This window comes from Symsagittifera roscoffensis, chromosome 7 (assembly GCF_963678635.1).
Source record: "Symsagittifera roscoffensis chromosome 7, txSymRosc1.1, whole genome shotgun sequence".
Taxonomy (NCBI): domain Eukaryota; kingdom Metazoa; phylum Xenacoelomorpha; order Acoela; family Convolutidae; genus Symsagittifera; species Symsagittifera roscoffensis.
Window position 1 is genome coordinate 4962311 of NC_087068.1, and position 25226 is coordinate 4987536.

At 34.8% G+C, this 25226-nt stretch overlaps 3 protein-coding genes across 5 annotated transcripts in view; all 3 read right to left on the reverse strand.

The window, feature by feature from the left end:
• Nucleotides 1-286: 286 nt before the first annotated feature.
• LOC134851816 (uncharacterized) lies at nt 287-10091 on the reverse strand. 2 transcript variants are annotated; one of them, XM_063868067.1, is made up of 4 exons: nt 9914-10091; nt 7086-7183; nt 1221-1348; nt 287-812 (listed from the first exon to the last, which is right to left on the reverse strand). In XM_063868067.1, the coding sequence occupies exons 1-4, from the start codon at nt 10021-10023 to the stop codon at nt 582-584; spliced, it is 567 nt and encodes a 188-aa protein (XP_063724137.1). In that variant the 5' UTR covers nt 10024-10091; the 3' UTR covers nt 287-581. The 2 variants fall into 2 exon arrangements, with proteins under 2 accessions (XP_063724137.1, XP_063724136.1); XM_063868066.1 differs by having other exon boundaries at nt 7086-7228.
• A 3848-nt stretch (nt 10092-13939) lies between these two features.
• The window catches only part of LOC134851744 (centrosomal protein of 290 kDa-like), a 495955-nt gene continuing 484668 nt past the window's right edge, over nt 13940-25226 (reverse strand). For both annotated transcript variants that reach the window (XM_063867962.1, XM_063867963.1), the window contains exons 28-36: nt 21183-21320; nt 20698-20880; nt 20110-20270; nt 19251-19464; nt 18366-18557; nt 16312-16389; nt 15866-16033; nt 14955-15161; nt 13940-14189 (exon numbers count right to left, since the gene is read on the reverse strand). In XM_063867962.1, coding sequence (XP_063724032.1) covers nt 14097-14189; nt 14955-15161; nt 15866-16033; nt 16312-16389; nt 18366-18557; nt 19251-19464; nt 20110-20270; nt 20698-20880; nt 21183-21320 — 1434 coding nt within the window. In that variant the 3' untranslated portion in view covers nt 13940-14096. The remainder of the gene's footprint in view (nt 14190-14954; nt 15162-15865; nt 16034-16311; nt 16390-18365; nt 18558-19250; nt 19465-20109; nt 20271-20697; nt 20881-21182; nt 21321-25226) is intronic.
• Nucleotides 21689-23973, reverse strand: LOC134851751 (rho GTPase-activating protein 1-like). The gene is made up of 2 exons (XM_063867978.1): nt 23003-23973; nt 21689-22725 (listed from the first exon to the last, which is right to left on the reverse strand). The coding sequence occupies exons 1-2, from the start codon at nt 23398-23400 to the stop codon at nt 21837-21839; spliced, it is 1287 nt and encodes a 428-aa protein (XP_063724048.1). The 5' UTR covers nt 23401-23973; the 3' UTR covers nt 21689-21836.

Sequence of the window (25226 nt, forward strand, 5' to 3'; positions counted from 1 at the left end):
AATGTCAGATAAATGAACAAAGAAATGAAAAAGCATCACAAAAACCATCACATTGTGTAGACACAAACCAAGAAGTGCAATCAAGTACAAATAGTTCTGAGCGACTTCGAAACTGTTTCATAAGTGGGTTTTTTCTCAACCTGATTTATAAACGCTTTGGTAGGGCGACAATTGGTAACAGGCGACAATTTGTAACAGGCGGCAGTTCGTAACAAGCGACAATTCGTAACAAGGCATTGGCAAATAGAATACGCTCGCTCCGCTGCGCTTATATCCGGCACGAGAGGACTATTGAAGGTAATCAGTGTTCCCAGCTTAATCTACAGTTACGAATTGTCGCCTGTTACGAAGTGTCGTCTCACGGTTTTGGCAAACAAAATGACTCCTGGAGTTTTTATGGCCAGTGAGTTCTATCCTTGAGATTTAATAACCATTTGATTATTTATAGTCATTAAATAATTCATTCATTCAAACTGATAACCGCTGAAAATACCATCAAGTTTTTTTTCAGCTAAAACTCAGCTAAGACAGAATCTGAAAACCAAGTGGCGAGGAAAAAAATAAAACAATTTCTTTATTGTCTAAGTGTAGCACATCCAGGGTCTTGCCCTGCATATGACGTTAAACTTGAACCAGAAGAAGGTTATGACTTTTGTTACATTATTGGGTGAAAACATATGCGTCTGTTTGCCTTCCTGTAGCAGCAGAAGGAAGTCTGAATGTCTTTTGAAGTTACCCTCAATTCGTAGAAAGCCATGTCCAAATCCCAATTGGCTGATGACATTCAGACAAATCGTCTCATTATAATTGGCCTAGAGAAACAAAAGAAAACCAATACAAGGGCTGATTTAAAGGGTTAGTGTTCCAACAAATTTCGGATTTCGAAATAAAAAGTCGTGCGGATTTTTGGGGAAATTTTATCAATTGACCTTTATAAGTTGACCATTTAAGTTTTTTCCTCTCTCTTATTTCTGAAACGCCAAATACCCAGTTCTCATTTTAGGCTAAAACTCTGGGCACATTTTTGGGAAAACGAGCCAACAGTAAAATTGATGAGCTTTTTAATGATTTTATAAATGAGTTTTTTCGTGGCGCGCTACCCCCTTCTATTCATACTTCTATTTATATCAACAATAAATACTTCAGTGCATTGCTTTTTCTGACATTTGGGGGTCGATAGTTTTCAGGGAGGCTATAATGGGAGAACTGTAAAATCGGACCTTGATCCAATTGAGTTGTCTGCCTCCGTCTGTTATATCCGTCAGCTTCTTCAAGTAGCCTTCTGGCGACAGACCCTTCCTCGTGCCATAGCGCCAATACATGAGCACTTGGTGTTTACAGCAACTACCTGGTTGAAAGACAAACTTCATTAATTAAAACTTAGTTTTTGTGTGTCTTCTTTCGCTCGCTTGCTTGCTCGTTCTCTCTCTCTCTCTCTCTCTCTCTCTCTGTGTCTCCCCTGTCGCTCTCTTTCCTCCTTTTCCTTTCTCTCTTTCTTTCACCCACTCACTCTATCTCTCTCTCCCTCTCTGTTATCTCTTTTATCTCTCTCCTCTCGTTCTCCTTTTTGTCCTCTCTCCTCTCTCTTCACCTCTCTCCCTCTCTCTCTCTCTCTCTCCCTCTCTCTCTCTCTCCCTCTCTCTCTTCTCCTGTCTCTCTCTCTCTCTCTCTCTCTCTCTCTTCTCTCTTCTCTCTTCTCTCTCCTCTCTCCTCTCTCCTCTCTCTCACTCTCCTCTCTCTCTCTCTCTCTCTCTCTCTCTCTCTCTCTTACTCATTCATTCGCCTCTATCTCTCACTCACTCACTCACTATCGTTGTTTTCCTCTATCTCTCTCTTCTCTACCCAATCCCCCCCTCTCTCTCTCTCTCTCTCTCTCTCTTACTCATTCATTCTCGCTATCTCTTTTATCTCTTTCTCTTTTTCCTCACTGAGTTTTTTGACGCAAATGGTTTTGATGCCCTGAATCCGATCACATTTACCAAGTCAAGCTAAATATTTTTAAAAACTTGTATCAGTTCGTATTTATCATAGTGACAACAATTTTGTTGGCTTTTTTTTGTTTTTGAAGCAACGAGCAGTCTTGTTTTCAATTTATAACTTTTTGATTCAGAATCTTAACAAAATTTCAATCATTTCGAAGAAAATTGTTTTTTTTTCTTCAAAGTTGTGTGTAGATTGATTTTGCCAGAATTGATATATATTTATATTTGTAATACCAATTGGACAAATGAACAAAATAAACTTAAAAAAAATCTTAGTTTCTATCTTCCAGAAACACAATATTTTTCCATTTATTTTCTACCAATTGTTGTTTTGGTAGTATGTTGTGTCTCAATTTAACAATCCTTCATCAAATCTAATGATCTGTTTCAATTTTTGCAAGGGGCAAACACAAGCAGAAAGCCACATCAGAGAGCTTTAAAATGCAATTTAACAAAACTGCTCATCTTAAAACAAAACCCTGATTGTTCCGAGTTTCCCTTAAGGTTCAAGACATGAGTCGTTTTTTCAACCATGAAACATTAACAAAAATTCGTAAAATTTAGAGCAAAATTTTGTTTCAGAACTTTTTATTTAAGTTTCAAAAAAATGAGAATTATACCTTCTTATCATTATTTTTTATTTCTTCCTCTGCAAGCAATAGAAAAAAGCTGCAGTACCATAATTATTCAAGTCAAGCAGACTTATTTTACAATTTGATTCTTGTTTCCGAAAGGTATCGTTTTGCATTTAACATAGCAAAAAAAACAATTTTCTTGACGCCTCGTTTTTTCATGAAAACTTTTAAAATCAATGATCAGAAAACAAATTATTTGACCCAATGTGATCCGTAAAAAAAAACATTTGGATACAGTGAGCCAGAAATTTTGATGCAAATAAATTTTGATGCAAAAAAAATAATTAAAAAATCATAGTTTGTATCTTTCTCTGATTGATCCAAATATTCCTTAAGGTCAAAAGCAAAGTCAAGGTTGTCAGAAAAATTCATAGGAAATTCAAAAACAAAAAGAAAAAACTGTTTTCTCTTATTTATTAATTTTTCGAAAAAGCTATAAAAAAAGCTATAGGAAATGAAAGAAAAAGATTTAACTAGCGAATAGCAATGTCTTACAACATCTAGCTCTTTCTCATCTTTCTCTCCAATCTCTCTCTAGCCACTCTATATATAACTATATATATTTCACTCACTCTCTCATTCTAATTCTCTCTCCTAATCTTAATAATGTTTATGTATCGGTCTTTACAAAAAATTTTCTGCTTGGTATAATCTTTTTCATACAAGCCTTTTAGCTAAGTTTTTTTATCAAATGTTGTTGATGCCTTATTTTAGATGAAAATTACAATAATTAGCACAGTCAAAAATCACTTTCAAAAACTTGTTTTTAGTTTCGAAGCATAACATTTTGTGTTTGGCAAAATGAAAAACAATGTTTTCGATTTTTGTTTTGTACAAGAAATTTTTTGAAAACTTTGATCAAAAAACGAGGTGATTTGATCCAACTAGATTAGTAAAACAGCAGTTTTGACGCAACAAGCAGTCTTGTTTTCAGTTAATAATTTTTTGACTCATATTTTTGATAAAAATGCAACTGATTTGAAGCAAATTCATTTAGTTCAGAACTTTTTACCTAAGTTTCAAAAAAAACGAAAAGAAAATAACTTTTTCTTTTAATTATTTTTTGAATTAGAGCAATAGAAAAAAAACACAAGATATAAAACTAGCGCCTAGCATTGTAATATAGCGTTTATTTAACTCTCCTCTCTCTCTCTATCGCTATTTGTCGCTATCTTTCTCCCTCTCTCTCTGTCTTCTCTCTGCACTCCCTCCTTCTCTCTCCCACTCATTCAATCATTCTATTTTCATGTTTTTTTCCTCACAATTTTAATTTCTTTTAAGTTATGGCCTTCAAAAAAACAATTTTTTTATTCAGTTGTCAGTTGTTTCTTTTTCAAGCAAAGTTTTTTTTAAAGCAAACATTTTTGATGTCTTGATTCAGATAATAATTACCATAATTATTCGAGTCAAGCAGACTTATTTTACATTTTCATTTTTAATTCCGGTTGGCATCGTTTCGTATTTAAAATGTACTTGATACTTCATTTTTCAAGAACATTTTTGAAATCAATGATCAGAAACAAAATATTTGACCCAATTTGATAAGTAAAAAGTCGTTTTGACGCAACGAGCAGTCGTACTTTCTCAGTTTATCACCTTTTGATTCATATTTTAAACCAAAAATCAGACACTTTAAAGAACAGTGTTATTTCAAAATTGTGTGTATTTTGATTTTGCCAGTGTTGTTATACACTTTTATAATACCAAGCGGACAGTTAAACCAAAAATATTTATAAAATCATAGGAAATTAATTTCAGAAAAGCAACTTGAATTGTTTTTTTAAAGTTGTTTTTCATTGGTGTAATAGTATGTCTTCGAATCTATTGATTTGAGTCTATTCAGTACTTTTGCGTTAAGCAAGCACAAGCAAGAAAATTGCTGCAGGGAGCTTCAAGAAAAATGTACCAAAACTGCTCGTTTCAAAGCAAAACCTTGATTGTTCCGGGATTTAATTGAGTCCAACTAATTTTTATTTTAAATTTTGAAATGAATCGCTCTGAGTTTAGCACAGTAACGAACAATAATCTTGAGGTTTCTTTTTTTTCAAAAAAATTTTTGAAACCCTTGTTCAGAAACCGAAACCTTTTGGCGCAAGTTGCTTAGTAAAACAGCAGTTTTGACCCAACGAGCAGTCTCTTTTCAGTTTCATTTTTTTATTTGTAGTTTTAACAAAATTTACTGAATTTGAAGCAAATTGTTCTTTCAGTATTGCGTGGGTTTTTTTTTGCCAGTGCGTTTATAAGTTTTTTGGAAAAATGCACAAGGTGAATTGAAAAAATCATTGTTTGTATCTACCAGAAAAACAAAACAATTTATTTTCTATAAACTGTTTCTTAGTGTTATGCTTATTCTCAATCGCATAACCATACAACAATTCTAATGAAGTGATTTAAATCATGATTTTGCTTTTAGCAAATACAACCAAAAATGCCGCAGCAGAAAGCTTTAAAATGGTATTTAACAAAACTGCATTTTCAAAGCAAAACCCCGATTGATCCAAATTTTCTTAGGGTCAAAAGCATAAGTCGAGGTTGTCAAAAAAAACTTTGAAAGAAGTTCAAAGATAATGAAAAAAAAAATGTTTTTCTTTCTAATTAAGTTTTTGAAATTATTCCATCACAAGCAAAAAAATATATAAAAACTATAGAAAAAGATATAGAAAAAAAAAAGAAAAAGGTAACTGGCGTCTAGCAACGTATTGCAACATCTAGCTCTCTCTCATCTTTCTCTCCTCTCTCTCTCTCTCTCTCTCTCTCTCTAATGACTCTATCTCTCTCCATCTCTATTTGCTCACTCTCTCATTCTATTTCTCTCTATCCTCGGTTTTACAGCTTTTATATTTAAAAGTTAATATTTCTGCCTAGTAAGTTTGTTACAATCGTTAGTCGAGTCAAGCAAACTAGTTTCAAAAACTTGTTTCTAGTTTCGAATATTATCAATTTGTTGTTAGCATTTTAAATCTTTGATCAAAAACAGAAAAGATTTGGCCCAGTTTGATTGGTAAAACATTCGTAACAAACTGTCTTCTTTTCAATTTTTAATTTTTTGAATCATAGTTTTAATAAAAACTCAATCATATTGAAGAAAATTTTTACTTCAAAATTTAGATCAAAATTACAATCGTTAGTCGAGTCAAGCAAACTAATTTCAAAAACTTGTTTCTAGTTTCGAATAGTATCAATTTGTTGGTAGCATTTGAAATCTTTGATCAAAAACAGAAAAGATTTGGCCCAGTTTGATTGGTAAAACATTCGTAACACACTGTCTTCTTTTCAATTTTTAATTTTTTGACTCATAGTTTTAATAAAAACTCAATCATATTGAAGAAAATTTTTACTTCAAAATTGTGTGTACAAGACTTGCTAGCGTTGTTGTATAATTTTATAATACCAATTGAACAATTGAACAAAAAGTTTTTTAAAAAAAAGTGTAGAATTTTGCGTCTCATTTTTACAACCCTTCATCAAATCTGATGATATGTTTCAATTCATGATTTTTGCATTAAGCAAACACAAGCAAAAATGCCGCAGTAGGGAGCTTTAAAAATGAATGTAATATACCTGCTAATTTTAAAGCAAAGCCCTGATTGTTCAAAGGCATAAGTAAACTTTTTCAATACTAACTGTTTTTGGTAATTTTCAATGAAAAGAAAATGATTTTACCTTTTAAGTTTTTTTTGGATTTGTTCCTCTGTAAGCAATAGAAAAAAAAAAGATATAACTAGCGTCTAGCATCGTAATATAGCTTCTGGCTTTTTCTCTTTCTCTCTTTCTCTTATTTCTCTTCAATCCCCCCTCTCTCTTTCTCACTCACTCACTCATTCAATCTCTATCTCTCTCTCTCCTCTCTCTCTCTCTCTCTCTCTCTCTTACTCATTCATTCGCTTCTATCTCTCACTCACTCACTCACTATCATTCTCTTCCTCTATCTCTCTCTTCTCTACCCACTCCCTCTCTCTCTCTCTCTCTCTCTCTCTCTCTCTTACACATTCATTCTCTCTATCTCTTTTATCTCTTTCTTTTTTTCCTCAGTGAGTTTTTGACGCAAATTTTTTTGATGCCCTGAATCAGATCACATTTACCAAGTCAAGCTAACTATTTTCAAAAACTTGTATCAGTTCGTATTTATCATAGTGACAACAATTTTATTGAGTTTTCTTTTTGTTTTCCAGAAAACTTTTGAAATTTTTGATCATACCAAAAAAATTTGGTCAAAACTGTTTAAGAAAACAGTGGTTTTGAAGCAACGAGTAGTCTTGTTTTCAGTTTATAACTTTTTGATTCAGAATCTTAACAAAAGTTCAATCATTTTGAAGAAAATTGTTTTTTTTTCATCAAATTTGTGTGTAGATTGATGTTGCCAGAGTTGATATATTTTTTTGTAATACCAATTGGACAAATGAACAAAATAAACTTACAAAATATGGACGCAGACAATTTTTGACCAAATGATTCAGAAACAACTCACCTAATGTGTTACTGAAAGTGAAAAAGTTGTAGGCCTCGTAGATAGGAAGTATCAACTGTCTGAATCTCCCGTAATCTTCAGGTCGTGAAACTCTTTTGCTGAAATTCTGATTTGATTGAAAGCCAAGAAGGCAGTAGAAAATGCTGAAGCAAAAACGTTCTAATAAATTCGAAACATGGTTTTAAAACATTGACCTTCTATTTTTAGTGACATTCATTTTCGGCTTTCATGTTGAGTCTCGTCAATTTTAATACTAAAGTTTTCAAATGAACAACACTTGAAACTTGGATTATCTTGAATGCCAACTCAATTTTTATTTTTCGTTGTTTTTATTTGAAAAATTAGTGCATTATTCTACGGTGTGAAGATTCTCTTGCGTTTTTGAAAAAAATTTATACAGTGATTTTTCATCAACAATTAAATATACATAGTTTTGTAAATTTCTCTTAAAACACTTGTGTTAGTTTTTCAGTACGTTTCGATATTATATTTTAAAAAATTAGTGCATTATTCGAGATAGTAGTGCAATATTTGAAAAACGAATGCAAAACTTGAAATGCTAGTGCAATATTTGAAACATTAGTGAAATATTTGATAAGCTCGTGCAATGTTTGAAAGACTGGTGCAATATCTTTCCGAGAATAAACAATCAATACAATTTAGAAAAAAGTGCATGTTAGCGTGAAAAAATTTCAAATTTGTGTGTTTTGTTCAATTTGTTCACTGGTGTTTCAGACCAGATAAGCAACAGTTAATTTTGTATCTCGAATATTGTTCAAATCTCGACAGTGCGTGTCTCCATTTGAACACAAAAATTCTCGATGCGTTATATAGCTGCTGCTCAGTTACTACTAATTCGCCCTTTGTTAGCAGCGTTAAGATTCATAAGTAATGCCCATAATTAATCATCGGCCTACAAATCCAAACTATTCATCACAAGGGAAATCTACCCATGAGTTCTATAATGGTGACCGGCTGATTAACTTTTATATAAAACATTAGAGGACAAATTTAAATGCAATTTAGGTTTTTACTCTCTAAAACGCATGTTTTCAATTTCGATTTTCAAAAACAATATTTCAAAATCTAAACAAAAAACTTACAGGCCATGAGCGAATGATCAGAGCTACCCTCTATGAAGTTTGGTTTTAAAGACGAACTAATACTACCCGGGTCTGAAAATGCCAATTTTTTTCATCTGCACTAAGTGTCGCATCATAGTGAACCCTTTCTCGAATAACCAGAGGACAAAAATTGTTCATGCGACGTCAAACAATCTCAACGAGAAAAATGAAATAATGAGTGTGAAATTTTTACTGAACTTGTCTTTTCTCACTTTTTCACAAGGATTAAAAACTAGAGCAGATGATAAAATTGGCAAATTCAGACCCGGATACTATTGGTAAGTTTTTATAATCTAAATTGACACAGAGGTGAATCAAGTGAAATGCCAAACTTCGAAAAAAAAGGTCTCAAACGAGAACTTCAAAAAATAATAATTGTATTGAAGAAACCGTAGGCTAAGTGAAGAAGAAAAAATTTATTTCATTTTTTTAGAAATCAATTACATAAAACTTGAGAAGGATTCACAAATTCCTTCTTTTCTCTCTCAAAACAACTAGATAGAAACAACATGAAAAAAAACTCGGTCAAATAAACAAAAATTCCTGATTGAATTCAAAAACTTTGTTTGAGATAATACAACCAAGCAACTTGAAGGTCCTACAGGTAAACTTGAGGATAAGAAAAGGTCCTATCTGTTGCTTGCTTGAAGCTATGATTAAATTGAATAACCAAAACTCAAAAAAAAACACAGCAAAGTTGAAAAATGTCCCAAAAAATAACTTCTAGAGAACCTAAAACAATTTTTAACATCTATAAAAGCGTCCCAAAGGCATCAAATGCATCAAAAAAGAAAAGTTGATCAACAAAATCACAACAAAAAATACGCCCGTTAATGAGAAATATATATACGAAAACAATGTTTTCATAAGAAATTCAGCTGAAAAACCAAACTCTTGAAAACCGTTCGATATTCACCACATTGTTTTGTAGAGGAATTGGATGAAAAATTTTCGAAAAAATTGTGAGGAAATTTTTGACATATCAAAACAGTTCGCTGTTAAATCAATATTAAATGAAATTTCAAGAACCAAAACAAACCAAACTAAATAAACCTAAAATAACTTCATAGAGGGTCGCTTTTATTATTTGCTCACGGCCTACATATTTTTTTTTGAATTTCCAAGTAAATTTTGCCCAAAATGGACATTGAAAACAGGCATTTTAGAAAATAAAAACTTGAAATTGCGATTAATTTTGTCCACAGTGTATTTATAGCCATCTCGCAACGAGATTCCATGGATAAAAATTGATTTTAATGAATGATGGATTTTTATTGTCAGTATCCGAGAGTTTCAAAAATAATCGACCTTAATCGATTGAAAATAGAACATCTTGTTAGTATTTTTCGAAAAAATCCATTGTAATCGATTAAAATGGATAGTTTTTAGGAAACTTTTTCAAAAAAAAAACAATTTTGTTTGAATTATAGTAAGTTTTAAATTGGTCATATTCGATTATTTTCTGGCTATTTTTACAATTTGATTTTTTCTTTTTATCGTGCGAGTATCTGTTGGTATATGATTATTGTTAAAAACTATACTTTGTTTATATTTTTACTAGTGTATTGCCAACCAAATTTGATTATTAAAATTTGTTTACATAAAAGACAACCGCGAAAAATTAGCCTAGTAATTTATTGCGTAAGGAAGTCTCAAAAAGCAAATACCACAGTTGAAGATGATTCAGATGATGTAGACTGTCACCTTTTTTCAGCACAATGTTGTGAAAGTCTATTGTTCGGAACCCCTGGAACCAAAAACTCCAGGGAGCTCCAGTTCCGTTGACGATTTGAAGCAGCACCAGAGGAAGACATAACTGTTTAAATACACATTTAAATCCAGTACAAGTTTGACCGACCAACCGGCTGACCAGTTTTGAAACTAGAAGGCTATTTTGTTGAAGTTTACAAGCAAACAAACAGTTTGGTTGGAAAATCAGCAACTTTACAGTTCAGTTTATAAACTGAAGAAAGAATTAGTTGTTTTGACCGTCTTGCATGGGTATGATATGACTTTCCATGTAAATTCTAAGCAACCATATAAAAAACAAGCTTTTTAAAATCGTCAATTACATTTTCGATTTTTTTTATTGCTGGAATTGACTTTTAGGAAAGTGCTGAGTTTTGAAACTAGCCCGCATCCAGTTTCAAGCGTTAATAATCGATTATATTACGATTTTAGTACCAGTCTCACTAAAATTGAGAAACAATCGATTTTAATCAATTAATAATCGATTATAATCTCTTCTTTCTCAAATCAAATTATAATTAATTATAATCCATTATAATCGATTATTTATTCGTCTATTTTTCGATACAATTATAATCGATTATAATTGATTATAATCCATTACTTTTATTCAAAATTCTTTTTCGTTAGTTTTGCAAAAACATCCATTATAATTGATTATAATTGATTATAATCCCTTTTGTTTGTCCATTTTTGTCTTCGAAGTTGCATCTAAATTGCTTATATTTTATGCTTTTCGTGGACGTTGGTTCCTATGAAAAATGATAGAACGTTTTTCAAATTTTTCCAACAAATTCATATTAATAAGTTTTTTTTCCATTTCTTCCCAATTAGAATTGTTTTGTGATGCATATTTGAAGCTTTTATAAACACCAAAATATCAGCAAATTGATTTAGTTTCATGATTGATTCGGAAAAATTATCTTTCATCTACCGCGAGAACCTTTCCAGTCATATGAAAGGATCTCTGTGAAACTTTTGTTTCGTGGTAAAATTTTTGTGTTCAGATGAACCAAAGTGTTCAAGAGATCTCTCTTTTAGAGATTTTCTTATTGAAACAAAAATAATAACCCATAAGATACAATTTGAAAATAGGAAAATTCCGGCAAAATAAGAGATTATTATTAGTATTATATTATATTATATATTAGTATTATATATTAGTATTATATTATATTAGTATTATATTAAAAAATATATATGTTTTTAATGTTTTTTTTCGATCCCAAATAATAATAATATAGCTCACAGAAAACTTCAAGCTTCCTCCAATGAGCAATAGACATTTTTTTGGTTGGATTAGCAAAAAGCAGCAAAATTTTTAATTTTTTTATAATCTGTTCCAATCTTCGATTAAAACCTGTATTCATACTAGCTGTAAAAGTAAAAGTAAAAGACTCATCGACAATCACTCACGGGAAGGTAAAAAGAGAAGGAGGAACGGAGTAAGCTCCATGAACAAGTTTAGTTGGGTCCGCAAAGGTGATGAGTAAGAAAATCAGTTGCGCAATTTTTTTGTGCCAGGATTTTTTGTTCAAGTAAGCATTGTACTATTACAAAGTTTGTCGTTTAAATCCGGTTGTTCTTGAATATTATACTTTCACGAGGTTTTTGATTACCAATGTTAAATAAAACTGAAGGACAAATTCTTAGCTCAGGCCGAGTTTTGATTCACCTTTTCGATTACAGAAATTTCAGTAGTTAGTTCTGTCTAGTTATTGATATTAAATAAAGAAATGTTTTTGAATGACCAGTCAAGTTCGCGGTTGATTAAACCGAGATGATCGGGTTTTGTTTGAAATAAGGTTGAGATTTTCATCGCGGTGACTTGAGATCAAAGAAGACCGGTTTTGATCGCTTTTTGTTTTTATTTGATGAATCTACTTAACATTCTACCACTTTCAAGAAAGAGGGAGAGATTGTTAGGTAAATTAAGTAAGTAGATTTTTCGATCAATCAGAATGCAGAAGCAATTCCGATAAGATATTTTTTAGAAATTAGAAACTAAAAAACAACTAAAAATCATCTGGCAAAATAGCCAAGTTTAACTCTTATTGTACTCAAGTTTTCTTTCCTCATTAGAAGAACGAACCTCAGAGCTTCACATATATTCGCTCGGTATGAATGCACATCGTCTGCTAAACTGGCGGATGTTGAGTAAATCGATAAATCAATAGATTGAAGACGGGCGGCCCAGATCAGAAAACCGAAATTCCATAATTATTGCATCATTCAATAATATACTCACAGGAATTGGAGTCTCATACAAAAACAACAAAGCGTTTTTCAGAACCGAAAAAAAACGAAACAAGAAAATTATTATAATGACCCTTTTTGTGTTCCTAGCAAACTTGAAGTTAATATTATCATAGCTCAGCAAATACAAATTCTATAAATTTTAGAAAAAACATATGAATAAGCAGCTATTATGTTACTGTTCAGAGTTTCGAAGAAAACGGAATATAAATGCTCGGTGTTATTTTTTCAGTCAATTTTTGCTAACCGAAATAATAGTTTTCATGAAATGTTATATACCCCATTGAAGATATCGATTTTTTTTGTGTTCAAATAAAAAAAGATGTTTTTACCTCTGATTATTTTTGTAAAGTTTTGGGGGTATGAAAATTCACAAAATGGCCATATTCTAGATGGACTAAAATATGCGCGCATTGAAGAACTCATCCATAATGCTGAAAGCGTAAACGCGAATTATCTATGTGTGACAAGTTATGGAAAACGTTTGAAATTTTGAAAAACGTAGGAAAAAAATTAAACAGCCTAATCCTATTAACTAGAAGCCGAGCTAAAGCTGGAGGTACCTGTTTGGTAATTTTCAATTTTGATTTTCTGATGCGGGATGGAAGTGATTTCAAAAAATAAAAATTTTGGTTTCATGAAAAACATTAGTGGCTGCTCTCTCAAAGTATAAGTGAAAACTTTTGTGACTTTGAAGTTTTTCCGTAGACATTGGTTTTTGTATAAAACTAAGGCGTAGCAACTAATGCACGGAGGCTTCCCACAGCCGGCTGCCTCGCTTAAACCCGTGAAACCAGATTGCGTTGTTTTCGAAGAGTCAAAAGTTTCAAAAAGCAAACAACTCAAAACATTGACATTGCTGAAGCCAATAACTTTTTTTGCTATAAGCATTGGACATGAGCGCTTAAACAGGGGAGATTTGTTCAGCACCTTCTTTAGGTTGATTTGGGAGGGTAGTTTTTGAGAAAAGTCAATATATTCATAACGATCAAAAATCGACTTTTCCGAGGATCATAACTTTTTGTGTAAAAAGACGTGAGTGCAACCTCCTATGCAGGAGCGCTTACCATAAACCGTTCGTCACACTGAAACCAAAGCCTCAGATTTCGGAGGGTAGTTTCCCAGAAAAGTAAATAAGCTTCAACAAATCAAAAATTTAGTTTTTCCGAGGATCATAGTTTTTCGTGTAAGAAAACTTGGACGTAACCGCTTATGCAAGGGAGCTCCCAAGAACCCGTTCTACCCATTTACACCACAATATCAGATTTGAGGGGGGTAGTTTTTGAGAAACATCAAAGTTTCAAACAGCAGTCCAAAAATCAAAACTTGACTTTTCTAATGGCCATAACTTTCTGAGTGAAAGAATTTTGTACCGCTGAAGCAGTGGAACTTCCCATGACCCGTCCAGTTGATTTCAATTAAAATCTAGGATTTGTGAGTGTAGTTTTGGAAAATTTGCGATCCTAATAACTTTTTCATAATACCTGTTTTTATCGAGCAGGATATCACACAATTTCAGAAAACTGGATCAACAGGTAAATAGAAAAACGAGCTCGAATAAAAAAAATCAGCTCAAATAAGACACAAGGAAAAACACCTCAAAGAAAGAGTTTTCTTATCGTCCATTAACTTTTAAAATACTGGTAATGGATGGATTGCACATCCATAGCCTACGATGAATTCACTATGATGATCAGGAAAACGTTCATTAAAACCCGTATTAAATTCAATTCAATTCATTTAATTTACACTTTTCATAATCGAATACGCTAATTTTATTTACATAATTCGCAGAATATCTATAAAATGTACAGTTGAAGTTGATTTACAAACATTTAAAGGATCAATGTACTAATTGTGTGTTCTGTTTTGCACTGGTTTTTCAGCGTCTGTTGCCTGAAGTTGTGCCAGTGGTTGAATTCAGGGATGTGTCCAGGAACTCCCGTCTACGAACCTTCTGAACAGTCTGTTTCAGCTGAAACGTAAGAAGTATTTTACTCTCAAAACAATTCAATAATTAGCGACCAAGGTCATACTAAATCCAATTATGTTCCGAGCAAACTTTTAAAAGACGGCATGGCTGGTTTATAATGAACCATCAAATCAAGTAAACAAACTTGCGCTCAAATCAATTTAGGGTGACGAGATGGTCCTCGTGATTAAGAGCACTCTTTCTTTTTCAATCAATAACCACTCAAAGATTTGCATGTTTTGTTTTTATGCCTAAACTTGTCTCATATTTCTAAGAGGGATACTAGGCAGTTCAATTGCATTACTGGGGAAAATGTTTGATTTGCTGCGCCTAATAACAGGCGCGGATCAAGGAATTTCTCGAAGGAGGGGGCGGGGGCGGTTTTCCACCTTTTTTCTAGGTCGAACAAATTGATTTCCTGTCCTCTCCCAAATCAGTATAAAGACCCTCACATTTGAGCAAATTTTCAACGCCGCAGGCAAATTTTTGAAAAACAGGCCAAAAAAGGCATTTTAAAGCACTTTTTGGAAAATTTCGAGCAGAAAATCGCGTTTTTTTGGCGCGCGCTCCCCCCTCAACATAAGTATAGATTGGCGCCAAAGGCGCCTTTAAAAAAATTTCAAGATCAGTCAGCCCAAAATCGGTATCTCAAAATAGTACAAAGGGAGGACCCTTTGGGTCGGCAGGGGGTCAAATCCCTGAGGGGGGGATCCGCACCACCCCCCTAAACCCGCTACTGCCTGTGTTCATATAAAGAAGTGTTCATACCTTCTCTATCTCCTCTTTCAACTGTTCGTTCTTCGCACTCATCTTAGTGGCCTCCAGTCTACTCTGTTCGCCCTCCTCCCTCTCCTTCTGAATCTCCAACAGGAGTCTCTCGTTCTCAGCCGCCACTTTGGCAGTGCCCAGTTGGAGGTTGTCGTATCTGGAGTTCATGTCTTTCTCCACCACTTTGCGACACTCCTCCAATTCACTCTACACACCCCGAGTTCACAGTCAGATTAATCTAACTTCAGAAAAATTAGTACAATAAAAACACTTCAAACTACAGCAATTGATTTATCGAAACACCACCAGATAAAATAACGAACTAAAAATCATTTGAAATTAATTAAATCTGTTGAAAACATGCAGACATTGATTACCTATGCTAAAATTTAACAACAAAAATAACTAATTCCCAATTGCCCCCAAAATTTCAACTTGATGAAACCTTTATTTTCTCAACTGTTCCAGTGTTTGACAACTCGTGGTTTCTCGCTAAACGGTACTTTGCTAATTTTTATTTGAGGCTTATTTGTATCTCTTCGCCATTCAGCTGAATAATTTTACAAGATATATCATTCAAGTCTCCATGAATTTCAGTCCAATTAACAGTCACAAAACCTCCCCATTTTCCTGCCCTTTTGCGCTTGAGTCCATGTTCAAGCTCTTTTCTAATTACCCACGTAAAATTTCCCTTCGTAAAATTTCCCTTCGTAAAATTTCAACAAACTGGTTTCAAACTTGTTCTACCACTTGCATGTAAACAAGTGGTAGAAATCTGTTTGTTCAATTGTTCACGCTGACACATTTTATTGCAGTTTACAACATCAATTAAAATAGAAGAAAAAAACATCAAAAGGTGATGGAAAATATCACATGTTCATGTCTCCTGTCGTAAGATACTAGTCGTCTACCTTGAGTGATTTGTTGTCCTGTTGGAGCTGTTCTAGTTTGGACTGTGCCACCACCTGGGGACTCTTCTTCAGTCTCTCATTCTCCGCCTGCGTCTTCTCCATCACCCTCTTCATCAGCCCAATCGTCTTCTCCAGTTCAGCCACCGTCTTCCCCGTTGTCCCAATCACCTAACATAGCACAGACATTTCTGAAAACTAAGAAAAATAAAAACACCGTAAACAACTATCAGTTTGTCATTAAATTTCAAAACCCTGAGTCGGTTCGTGAAAAACAACCCACTCATGATAAGAAAAAAAATTACACAATAAGAATGCTAAATTTTGATTAAATAACGCAGCTTTTTTCTGATGTAAATCAAATTCCACATTTCACTGTCAGCAGCTATAATTCAGTGAATAAACGTTTAGAATGGCTGAGAGCATCAAATGCGTAGAAGTAATCATACTTTTCGTTCTTTGACAGGTTTGTCGTACAATTCTGAATTCAGAGCTTCGATTTGTTGCTGAAGGTCCTCAATTTTACCCTGAAACAAAACAGTCAGTTTTAAATCACTTCAAACTCCAATTTGTACTAATCATCGGCTAAAATACGTTGGCTAATTTGATCAACTTTTCATTCAGAATTAAGACACAGAGGCGAAGCTGCGCTTCGCAACACAAGCGAGGAAAATGCAAAAAAAAATATCTCTAAACAGGCAAAACAAAGTGAAATAAGGAAAAAGTTAAAAAGACACCTTGAAAAAGTTTTCTGCAAGGCTTGGGAGTAACACGTTCTCACATATGCTTCATGACCGCTTGTAATTTTACTAACACTAGCCACCAATAAAGCAGCTGCAGTTTCTAACAAATTGCCAATGCGATGCAGGAAAAATTCGACCAAAAAACTGTAACTATTTCAATGTTCCGGATTTGGATCTCCTACCGGTTAATTAGGATTTCCACTTCCTCGCAATCGCGCCACGGACGCTTGGAAGAACAACTAGTTGACCAGCTTATGCTAGATTCACATGTCTTAATATTTTGATCATATTTTGTACTGATACCGAAATGCGTAATTTTGAAAGTTTCAAAATGGACCTAACGCAAAACATTAGTAATTTTTCTGCTTTAGTAGTGGATTACCTGCATATTTAAAGCAAACACGACTAATCGATTTTTCAACTGAATTCTTTATCTCAGATTTGGATGGGTAGTTTTCGAAAAAACAATTGAATAAGGTTCCAAAAAACGATCAAAAATTGAAAAAATTGGGGTTTTTCCTAAATTCACAAAAATTTCTCTACTGAAGCATGAAAAAAAGTCTCGTATGCAGAGTAGCTTTCGAGAACAGTGATGAAATTTCTTTAAAAAAACGGTAAACACTTCAAAAAATGGATTTTTCCGATGTCCATATCGGCTTTTCTACAAAACAAATAAGGCGAAACAGATAATACAGGAAAAATCTAAGCACGATGTTAGTTTCAATGAATTATCAACCTCAGAATCAGCAGGCTAGTTTTTGAAGGAAAAAAGACGTTTCCAAAAAACAGGTTAAGTTTCAAAAATTGTACATTTTCTAGGGCCATATTTTTTTAAAACGCAGGGCATAGCCGCTTGCGCAGGGAGGATTCGCACACCACGTTTCTTTTCTTCCGGTTGAACTCTTATTCTCCGATTTAGCAGGTAGTTTTTGAGAAAAAATTAAAAAATTCACCACAATGTCAAAAAATGGGCTTATTTGAAGCCATGACTTTTTCTTCCGAATTTAGGGAATAGCCGCTTGAGGAGGAGAGATCCCAATGATTAGTTCTTTAGTTTAAACATTCGTCTCAGATTTATGCATTTATCATTTGAGAAAATGAACAAATTCAAAATCAAATAAGTCAAAATCCCCCTACTGAAACTTTCGAAAGCCGTAGAACGTGGTGTAAACTGAAAAAAGACTAGCAAAATATGCAGGCACATAGAATAGCAGCCAATTTTTCCAAGGACACCATTGATTTGAAAATTGGTTCAGTAGTTTTTGAGAAAAAATGAAAAAGTTCAAAAATTTTCCAAAGGGTCGCAAAAAAAAAACAAAAATTAACATCCCATACATTTTCATAACACCGGTTGTTTTCAAGCACGACCTAATACTAGCCAAAAATAAACCAGCACTAGATGCTATTAAATTACCTATGCTTAAATACGCTGAAGTATGATGAAATTGAAATATACCAAAAGTGCCACTAATGAGCACTTTTATTTACGACTTAGGTTGAAAAAAAAATTGTTCGTAATAATACACTTCGCGTCGCTTGTATAAATAACAAAACTCTCAAAATAACATGCTGCTCAAGAAATAGATCTTGTAAACTGTGCACAAAATTGTGCGACTTCCCTTGTGTCTTTATGACATAGCTTTTTCAAATAAAGTCGCGCATTTCTGAGTAGTTTATATAAGATATTATCAACTTCATATTTTTGAGAAATCATGCTGCACTTAATTAATGAAGCAATTTCATCTGCTAATGAGACTGACCATGAGTTTGGGTATCTCCACTTTGGCCTGTTCTGCCTGGAACTTGAGCTCGATGTTCTCCTGAGCCAGACGGAGATTAGACTCCTGCAGGGACTCCTCCTTCTCTATCAGTCTGGCATAGGCGTCCTGCAGTCCAGCGTTGCCCTCCTTCCGAGGGGTCCTCAGAGTTAATTCATCCTGCAGTTCGTCTAACTACACATGTTTGTAATTACTATTTAAGCGCTACTAATTTCAATTTTAACCGCAATTAATCGCAAGTACTGATACAACGCTAGAGATGAAAAAAATCATATTTTAGGTTATAATTTATTTTGACCAAGACGCCTCCAAGCATCCATCGAGCATCCAAGACGTCTGACATGAACAACTGTACCACTGAGACTTAAAGAAACGAATCAATACTCACTTATAGCTCAGAGAATACATGCTAATAAACTTGCAATACTAAGCGGCAAAAGTGTTTACCAAAATGAACACTTTTTATATGAATTAAATTGGAAAAGTGGGTTCGTATTTTTTCGCTTTGCTCTTTTCCACTCCCTCCCCTCCCCTCCCCTCGTCTATCCCTCCCTCCCCCCCCCCCCCCCCCCACATTTAACTTTTCAATTTTTTTTCTGTTGTCTTACACGTGTTATTATGGCTGAATGCGTGATTTAACGATGAGAGGTATGAATGACAAATATGTTCACAAAAGTTAGTTAGTTCCCCATGCAAAATTTCATTTCATTCTGACAACGTTAACTTAGTTTTTCAAAACTGAAATTCAAATATGGGGGTGGGGGGAGGAGGGGAGTGGAAAACAGCCGCTCCCCTCCTCCAACACCCCCTGATTTGTCTTCTTCCTACATTCTGCTGTAGCATAATCTTCCTACATAATCTTCCTACCTTCTGCTGTAGCAGTCTGTTTCTCAGCTGCATCTCCTCTATCGCCCCATCCTTCCCCAGCAGAGCCTGTCTCTTCAGGTAGGCCACCTCATCATGCAACTCCAGATTCTGCTTCCTCGTAGCCTCCACAATGTCCAACAGCTGCTTCTGAGTGGCAGTCGTCGTCCAGTCCGACTCCCTGGCCACACAGCGCGACACACGCTCTTTGTCCGCTCTACACCAACAGAACACAATCACTTACTAATCAATAGTCCACTTGATAGCAATTAAGACATTGCAACTCAGAACATGAAGCAGATCACGACCACGGAGTTTTTGATCAATCTAAAAAACAAGACAGTTTTTTTCTTAGATTGTTCACAATGTGATCTATATACTATTTCATCGCGTAAACGCAGCAAAAAATTCAACTCATCACACTAGACTTTTTTAACTCAACGAAAATTTTTCTATCTTTTCTTGGTTGCGCTATTATTTAACCTCATCCACCCCAGAAAAATAACCAAATCAATTTCAACTGCATGTAATTCTTCATCAGAATCATCAGTTATTCTCAGTGAAGCGCTGAACAGCTTATATGTTAGTCTTTTCCATCGTGGAAAAATTGCCTCAAAAAATCTCTAACGAGATTACCACTGCAGCTAATCGGTGACTTGTCTGTAGAAGCAACTTCATAAGTCATGAAACAACATGCAACGGTATAAAAGAACTTAAATTCTGTAGGTTACCGTCGCCTCTGGCGATACGCAAACACCAAGTTAACATCAACGTTGACCTTGTTAGTAACTAACAATTTTGTAATAATACAATAACGTAATATGTTTCAGTTTAACAACAGTCTGCACTACATATTGTGTACCTGGCGAGGTTCTGTTTGAGTAGCTTGTTGCTCCTCTCAAGTCTGTCACACTCTGCACTCTTCAATCTCAACTTGTCCTTCAGGGAGTCCACCTTCACCCCCCACCTCTTCCCCTCCTCACTCACCGCCCGCGCCAACTTCACCCCCGGCTCCTGACTGGCCTACACACAATCACATCACATCACATCACATGCAATTGTGCACTTTCTTTCTATTTTATAAGACATGCATGATGTCTTAGATAACATCGTAGGAGGACTCTCTTTAATGGTCGATTACACTCATAGACTAGAGGACATTTTGAAATAATGTTTCTAAGAAAACAAATAAATTACAGGCGTCCTTGTTTACGGTTTTTACGCCATTGTTTACTCTTTCAGCTGGGTCAGACGGTAGCTAGTTTATAATTTGGATCTTTAATATACATACCATCAAACTACTTCTACTCCTTCTGCGATTGACACATGAAAACGGGCCGTGCTGGCCTAATAGTGTTCTCCCATACGACTCAGATTTGTTTCTTAAATTTATATATAACTCTAACTAGATATTGTTTGGAAACTATTTGTTATTAGTATTATTTCATACATGGAAGAGGTTAGAGCCTGTCCCCGTGTCCCTCTCTGGTTTGTTCTTCAACTCATCATCCCTCTTCTGCACTTCCTCCTTCAGGTGTTTGATCTCGGTCTCATAGTGAACCTCCTCCTCCTTTGCTTTCCTCAGAGCAGCCTTCAATTTGTCCACTTTCGCTTTACTCTCTGCCAGTTGCTCCTAAACACACAGTTCACAATATTACACAATTGTCCGTAGTCTCATCTAAATTGAGATTTGAAATCTACAGCTACAACAAACAAGAGGTCGTTTAAAAAGCAATCAGCCATCCTTGAACAATCATTAGTATAGTTTATTCCTTTAAATGGTAGAGTTCACACGCAACGTCATTAGTATTAATGTACGCTTCTATTGATAGTATTTCACGCAACTTAGACCGACTACATTTTAAAACTTATCCTAATACTACCATATATCAGTGTCAACAACACTCAAATGCAATTGCTCTAGAAAGTGCTTACATGTAGGTCCTTGGTCTGTTTGTCCACAATCTGCTGAACGTTGAGGGAGTCCTCGAAGAATTTGGTTCTACCCTTGATACTCTCTGCCGCATTCTTCACCATCTCACCACGCACGTCTGCTAACGCCTTGCTCAGTGCCTAACAACACAACACATAGGTATCAATTAAGATAAAGAAACTCAGGTCACTTTAGCTCACTGTTGATGTTCAACTTCGAGTTCAAACTATTTCTGTCTCATATCAGACTCATGAAAAACGAGCTTGGGATATATATTTATTCCACTACACTTTTGTAGTCATTTATATACAAAAATTGTTAATTGAGAAAAGAAATTGCATTGAATTCTAATTGATAGACTTGAAACAACGCGTATTTGACACTTTAAATCATCCCTGAATATATTTATTTCAAGTAGATCTATCAACGATCTACACGACAAAAAATCCAGTTTTCCAAAAAGATCTATCAACGATCTACACGACAAAAAATCCAGTTTTCCAAAATTTTCAAGTGTCAAATACCTGATTAATTCAAGCTGAGCAGATAGAAAAGGGATATATTAATTCAGAATTTACAAAACTAGCTTTACTCCTATTGCGGCCGCAATAATTAAATTATTAACCATTGTACAAACAATTCAACCATCACGCAATTTAGACCAATATAGTCTGATATTTTTTCAGCAGAACATAGAAAACAGATTCCATTTTCTGAAGGTCATTCATATCTGCTGTTTCTGACCAGGCAAGACTCAAAGCTGTGCATCGCATCAAGTTATCTTCACTCATAGAGTTTTTGGCTTTATTCGAAATAATTTCTTCGAAAAGCTCGAACAACACGAGTAGAGAGGCTTTCGCATTGTCGTCCAAGTTATTAACAATGTAGTCTTCAATTGTATCGTCTTCATAATTCGGCAACTTGAGAACTCCGAAGTAGAGAATCGGAGTTGGAAGTTGGTTCAAAAATTGCTTCACAAGGCCTGTCACGTCGTGTGCATTCGTTTTTTCTGGAATCTGAAACGTTTCCGGAGATATGCTGTACTTTTTGGCCAGCGATTTCTGATTATTGCCCGATCCCGACACTCGGAAAAGTCCCGTGACTTCTGAAGTAGCTTTCGTGCGTCGCAGATAGTCCACTGCCTCCGTGAACAAATACGGGACCCCTCGTGAGTCCAAGGACACTTGTGAGAACTCTTTGCCGAACTCTGACCAGGCATTTCGACCCGAATCGTAGCTTTTGATAGACATCGGTATGTGCATGAGTTCCAAATTCACAACCGATTCTAGCTCGTGTAAGTTTTTCGCCAGTCGTAACTTTCTCTCGAACTTTTTGCTGATGAAGCCTTTGAACATGTTGTAGAGGACCATCATGGTTCGGTTGGGGTGGACGACGTAGAGTGTCTTGATGTTCTTCTTGTACTTGCGGTCGAACTCGCCGTAACTCTTCCTGAGTGCGGACATCTGACTCATGGCTGACATGTTGGAGCTGTAGTGGAAGTAGATCGCATCGTATTCGTTCTCCACCAGCAAGTCCAGAGTTTCTCTGAAATAACACAAAACAAAAATGATTTCTTTTCTGGATTCGTAGATTCAATTCGATATTCGTAGACTTCTGGATTCGAGACTCAATTGACTCAATCAATCACAGTGAATACTATTGATAGTTTCCATAACCCTATTAACCCCTTATATATTTCTTGAACATTCTGCTTATATTCATACTACTTTCGCAAAACTAGTTCAAAAAATGCTGTGCTATCAAGTTTTTCGTTAACTTCTAATGAAAAAGATGAAAATCACGAAAAGCAGCATGCACTAACTTAATGTAAGACACCACTTCTGGCTGGTTGCTGGATCTGAGCACTGGCAATCTACACCCGTATATCACGACCAGAGGCCTCTCGTAATGATCACGGGCCAGCACTTCCAAAAACTGCAGCTTCGCCAGCTGTGGATACTTCTCGTTGCCTAAGTCTTCAGCGATGGCACATGTCTCCAGGAACGTCTTGGTCCTGCCACGAGATCCACTGCTTCCGTCGGGCGAATCTTCAGAGAATTCGGGTTCGTAAGACGTTGACTTCGATCTTTCCGACTTTTGAAACGAATCGGTTTTTCTCGGCTCCGATGAGGTCGCATTTGACGAGACCGACGGTGTGCTGTCATCAAACAGCTCGTTTTCAGGGTAATCGATGCCAATACTATCTTCACTATTGGACATTTTAAAGCTAAATATGTTTAAGTCGTCCTCGGTAAAGCAAATTAATAATAACCAACTGATATAACTAGGATTGTTAAATTGCAAAGTTTTGCACAAATTGATGCTGAAATTGCGGAAGGAGCTTCAACCATTCATTCCTGAAAACAATCAACCCTAAAAGTGAGAGCGATTTTCTGTTCTCGCTATTTTATGATAGATCTCGAACAACAGACAAGACAAAACACAGTTCGCCTTATCCAAGAAGTTCAAAGGGTAGAAGAAACCTGAGAATACATTTAATGGTGGCCAAGTACTTTTACAGATAGGCTGAAGCGTACAAACTAGATACGATATTATCTCTTAATCTTCCAAATATCAATCGAAGTACCTAAAGGTTGCTGTTCATAGTTGTACTATCTTTCATTAGAATCCTTATAGTTCAGATCACCCCTCGGAATCGAAGAAATTATGGCATAGGGAACTAAGGTGTATTATCAGATTACAGCCCTTTCACCCGTGATTTGGATTCCGAAACAAAATTTCGAGAAAATTCGTCTGCATTTTTCCGATAATTCAGATCAATACTCATATACTGTTCGTTATCCTGTTTTACAGGGGGTTATGAAGAATCTAGGCACACAGCTAGCTGAAGCAATAACCAAAAAGTGACCAAGTTCAAGAAATTTGAATAAGCCGGTTACATGGGCCTACGACTAGCGACTTTCAGAACCAAAACAATTTTACAAGTGCAACTTTTGGAAAATCGCGCTCTCGTGTTTGTTTCGCCAGCTTATATGATCAGTGTCATGGTAACAAATCGACTACTGCTACCAGTGATGGTACTAAGATACTTCGCTTTGAAACAACGCTAAAAAGAATTTAACATAAATAAATCAAATCAGTAAACTTTTCATTCGCCATCATCTTCAAATTTTCTTAGGAAAAAAGATATTTTGTTTGTAATACCCAGGCATTAGGTTCAATGCTGTGAGGGCGAATGCCTGTGGCGGATCTTAGGCAGAATTGCTGGCTTCAGTTGAACTTACTTCTTTTGTAAATAATTTGATGCCTTGTAATTTTGCTGGAATTAAACACAAACATAAGTAAAAAAAAAAAGGAAAACGTTGAAAAAAAACTGATTCTACCAAAAATTTAAACTTTCGTATGTCTCGATAGAAGTTCATTCTAAGCTAACATGCCAGAGTTTTGAAAATTAAATTAGCAACGGAGGAAAATTTACGAAGAGCAAAGAAAGCCGGCAAAATTTGAGCAGATAAATTGAGCAGAAAAAAAAATAATTTCATAAAAACAGTTTTAAGTCCTAGCTGAGATAAGAAAAAAGAACACTTGCATTTTCAACTACAAAAGAATCAATTTCTACAAATTGATTTAAAGCAAATTTTAAAAGTTTAAGTCCACCTCCCTGAAGATTTGTGATGTGACAACTAAGACGACAAAATTTCAGCCGAATAACGAAGTTCAACAATTCGAATTTCACCCAATTTTTTTTCAATTGCAAATATACTGATAAATACCGAAAAAAAAACAAATATCATTTTAATAACATAGCCAACTGACAGTTGGAATAGAGTATTGAACGCAAGAAAACTAAAAAGAAAAAAAAAACAATTTGTTTTTTCCAAAATTTTCAGCTTTTGAAATTCGAAGAAAAATAGATGGCCTTAAAGCTCTTTGAATTTGTAGAACAATTTATGATGGACACTTTTTTGTTAAAATTAACTCAATTTGAGAAAGCTGGATCAATAGGTTAAATTTTCGAAATCTGATAATTAATTTCTATTTTCGAAACTAGAAATCCATCACGTTTTTGCTGACCTCTACAGTTT

What these genes read in the sequence shown, in the direction of transcription:
- LOC134851816 (XM_063868066.1), bottom strand. Translation starts at nt 10,023, where the DNA reads ATGTCTTCCTCTGGTGCTGCTTCAAATCGTCAACGGAACTGGAGCTCC. An exon ending in CAACATTGTGCTGAAAAAAG is followed by an intron (nt 7,229 to 9,913) that starts GTGACAGTCTAC and finishes TTTTTGCTTCAG; the next exon opens with CATTTTCTACTGCCTTCTTG. An exon ending in GACAACTCAATTGGATCAAG is followed by an intron (nt 813 to 1,220) that starts GTCCGATTTTAC and finishes TTGTTTCTCTAG; the next exon opens with GCCAATTATAATGAGACGAT.
- LOC134851751 (XM_063867978.1), bottom strand. Translation starts at nt 23,400, where the DNA reads ATGTCCAATAGTGAAGATAGTATTGGCATCGATTACCCTGAAAACGAG. An exon ending in GAAGTGGTGTCTTACATTAA is followed by an intron (nt 22,726 to 23,002) that starts GTTAGTGCATGC and finishes GTGTTATTTCAG; the next exon opens with AGAAACTCTGGACTTGCTGG.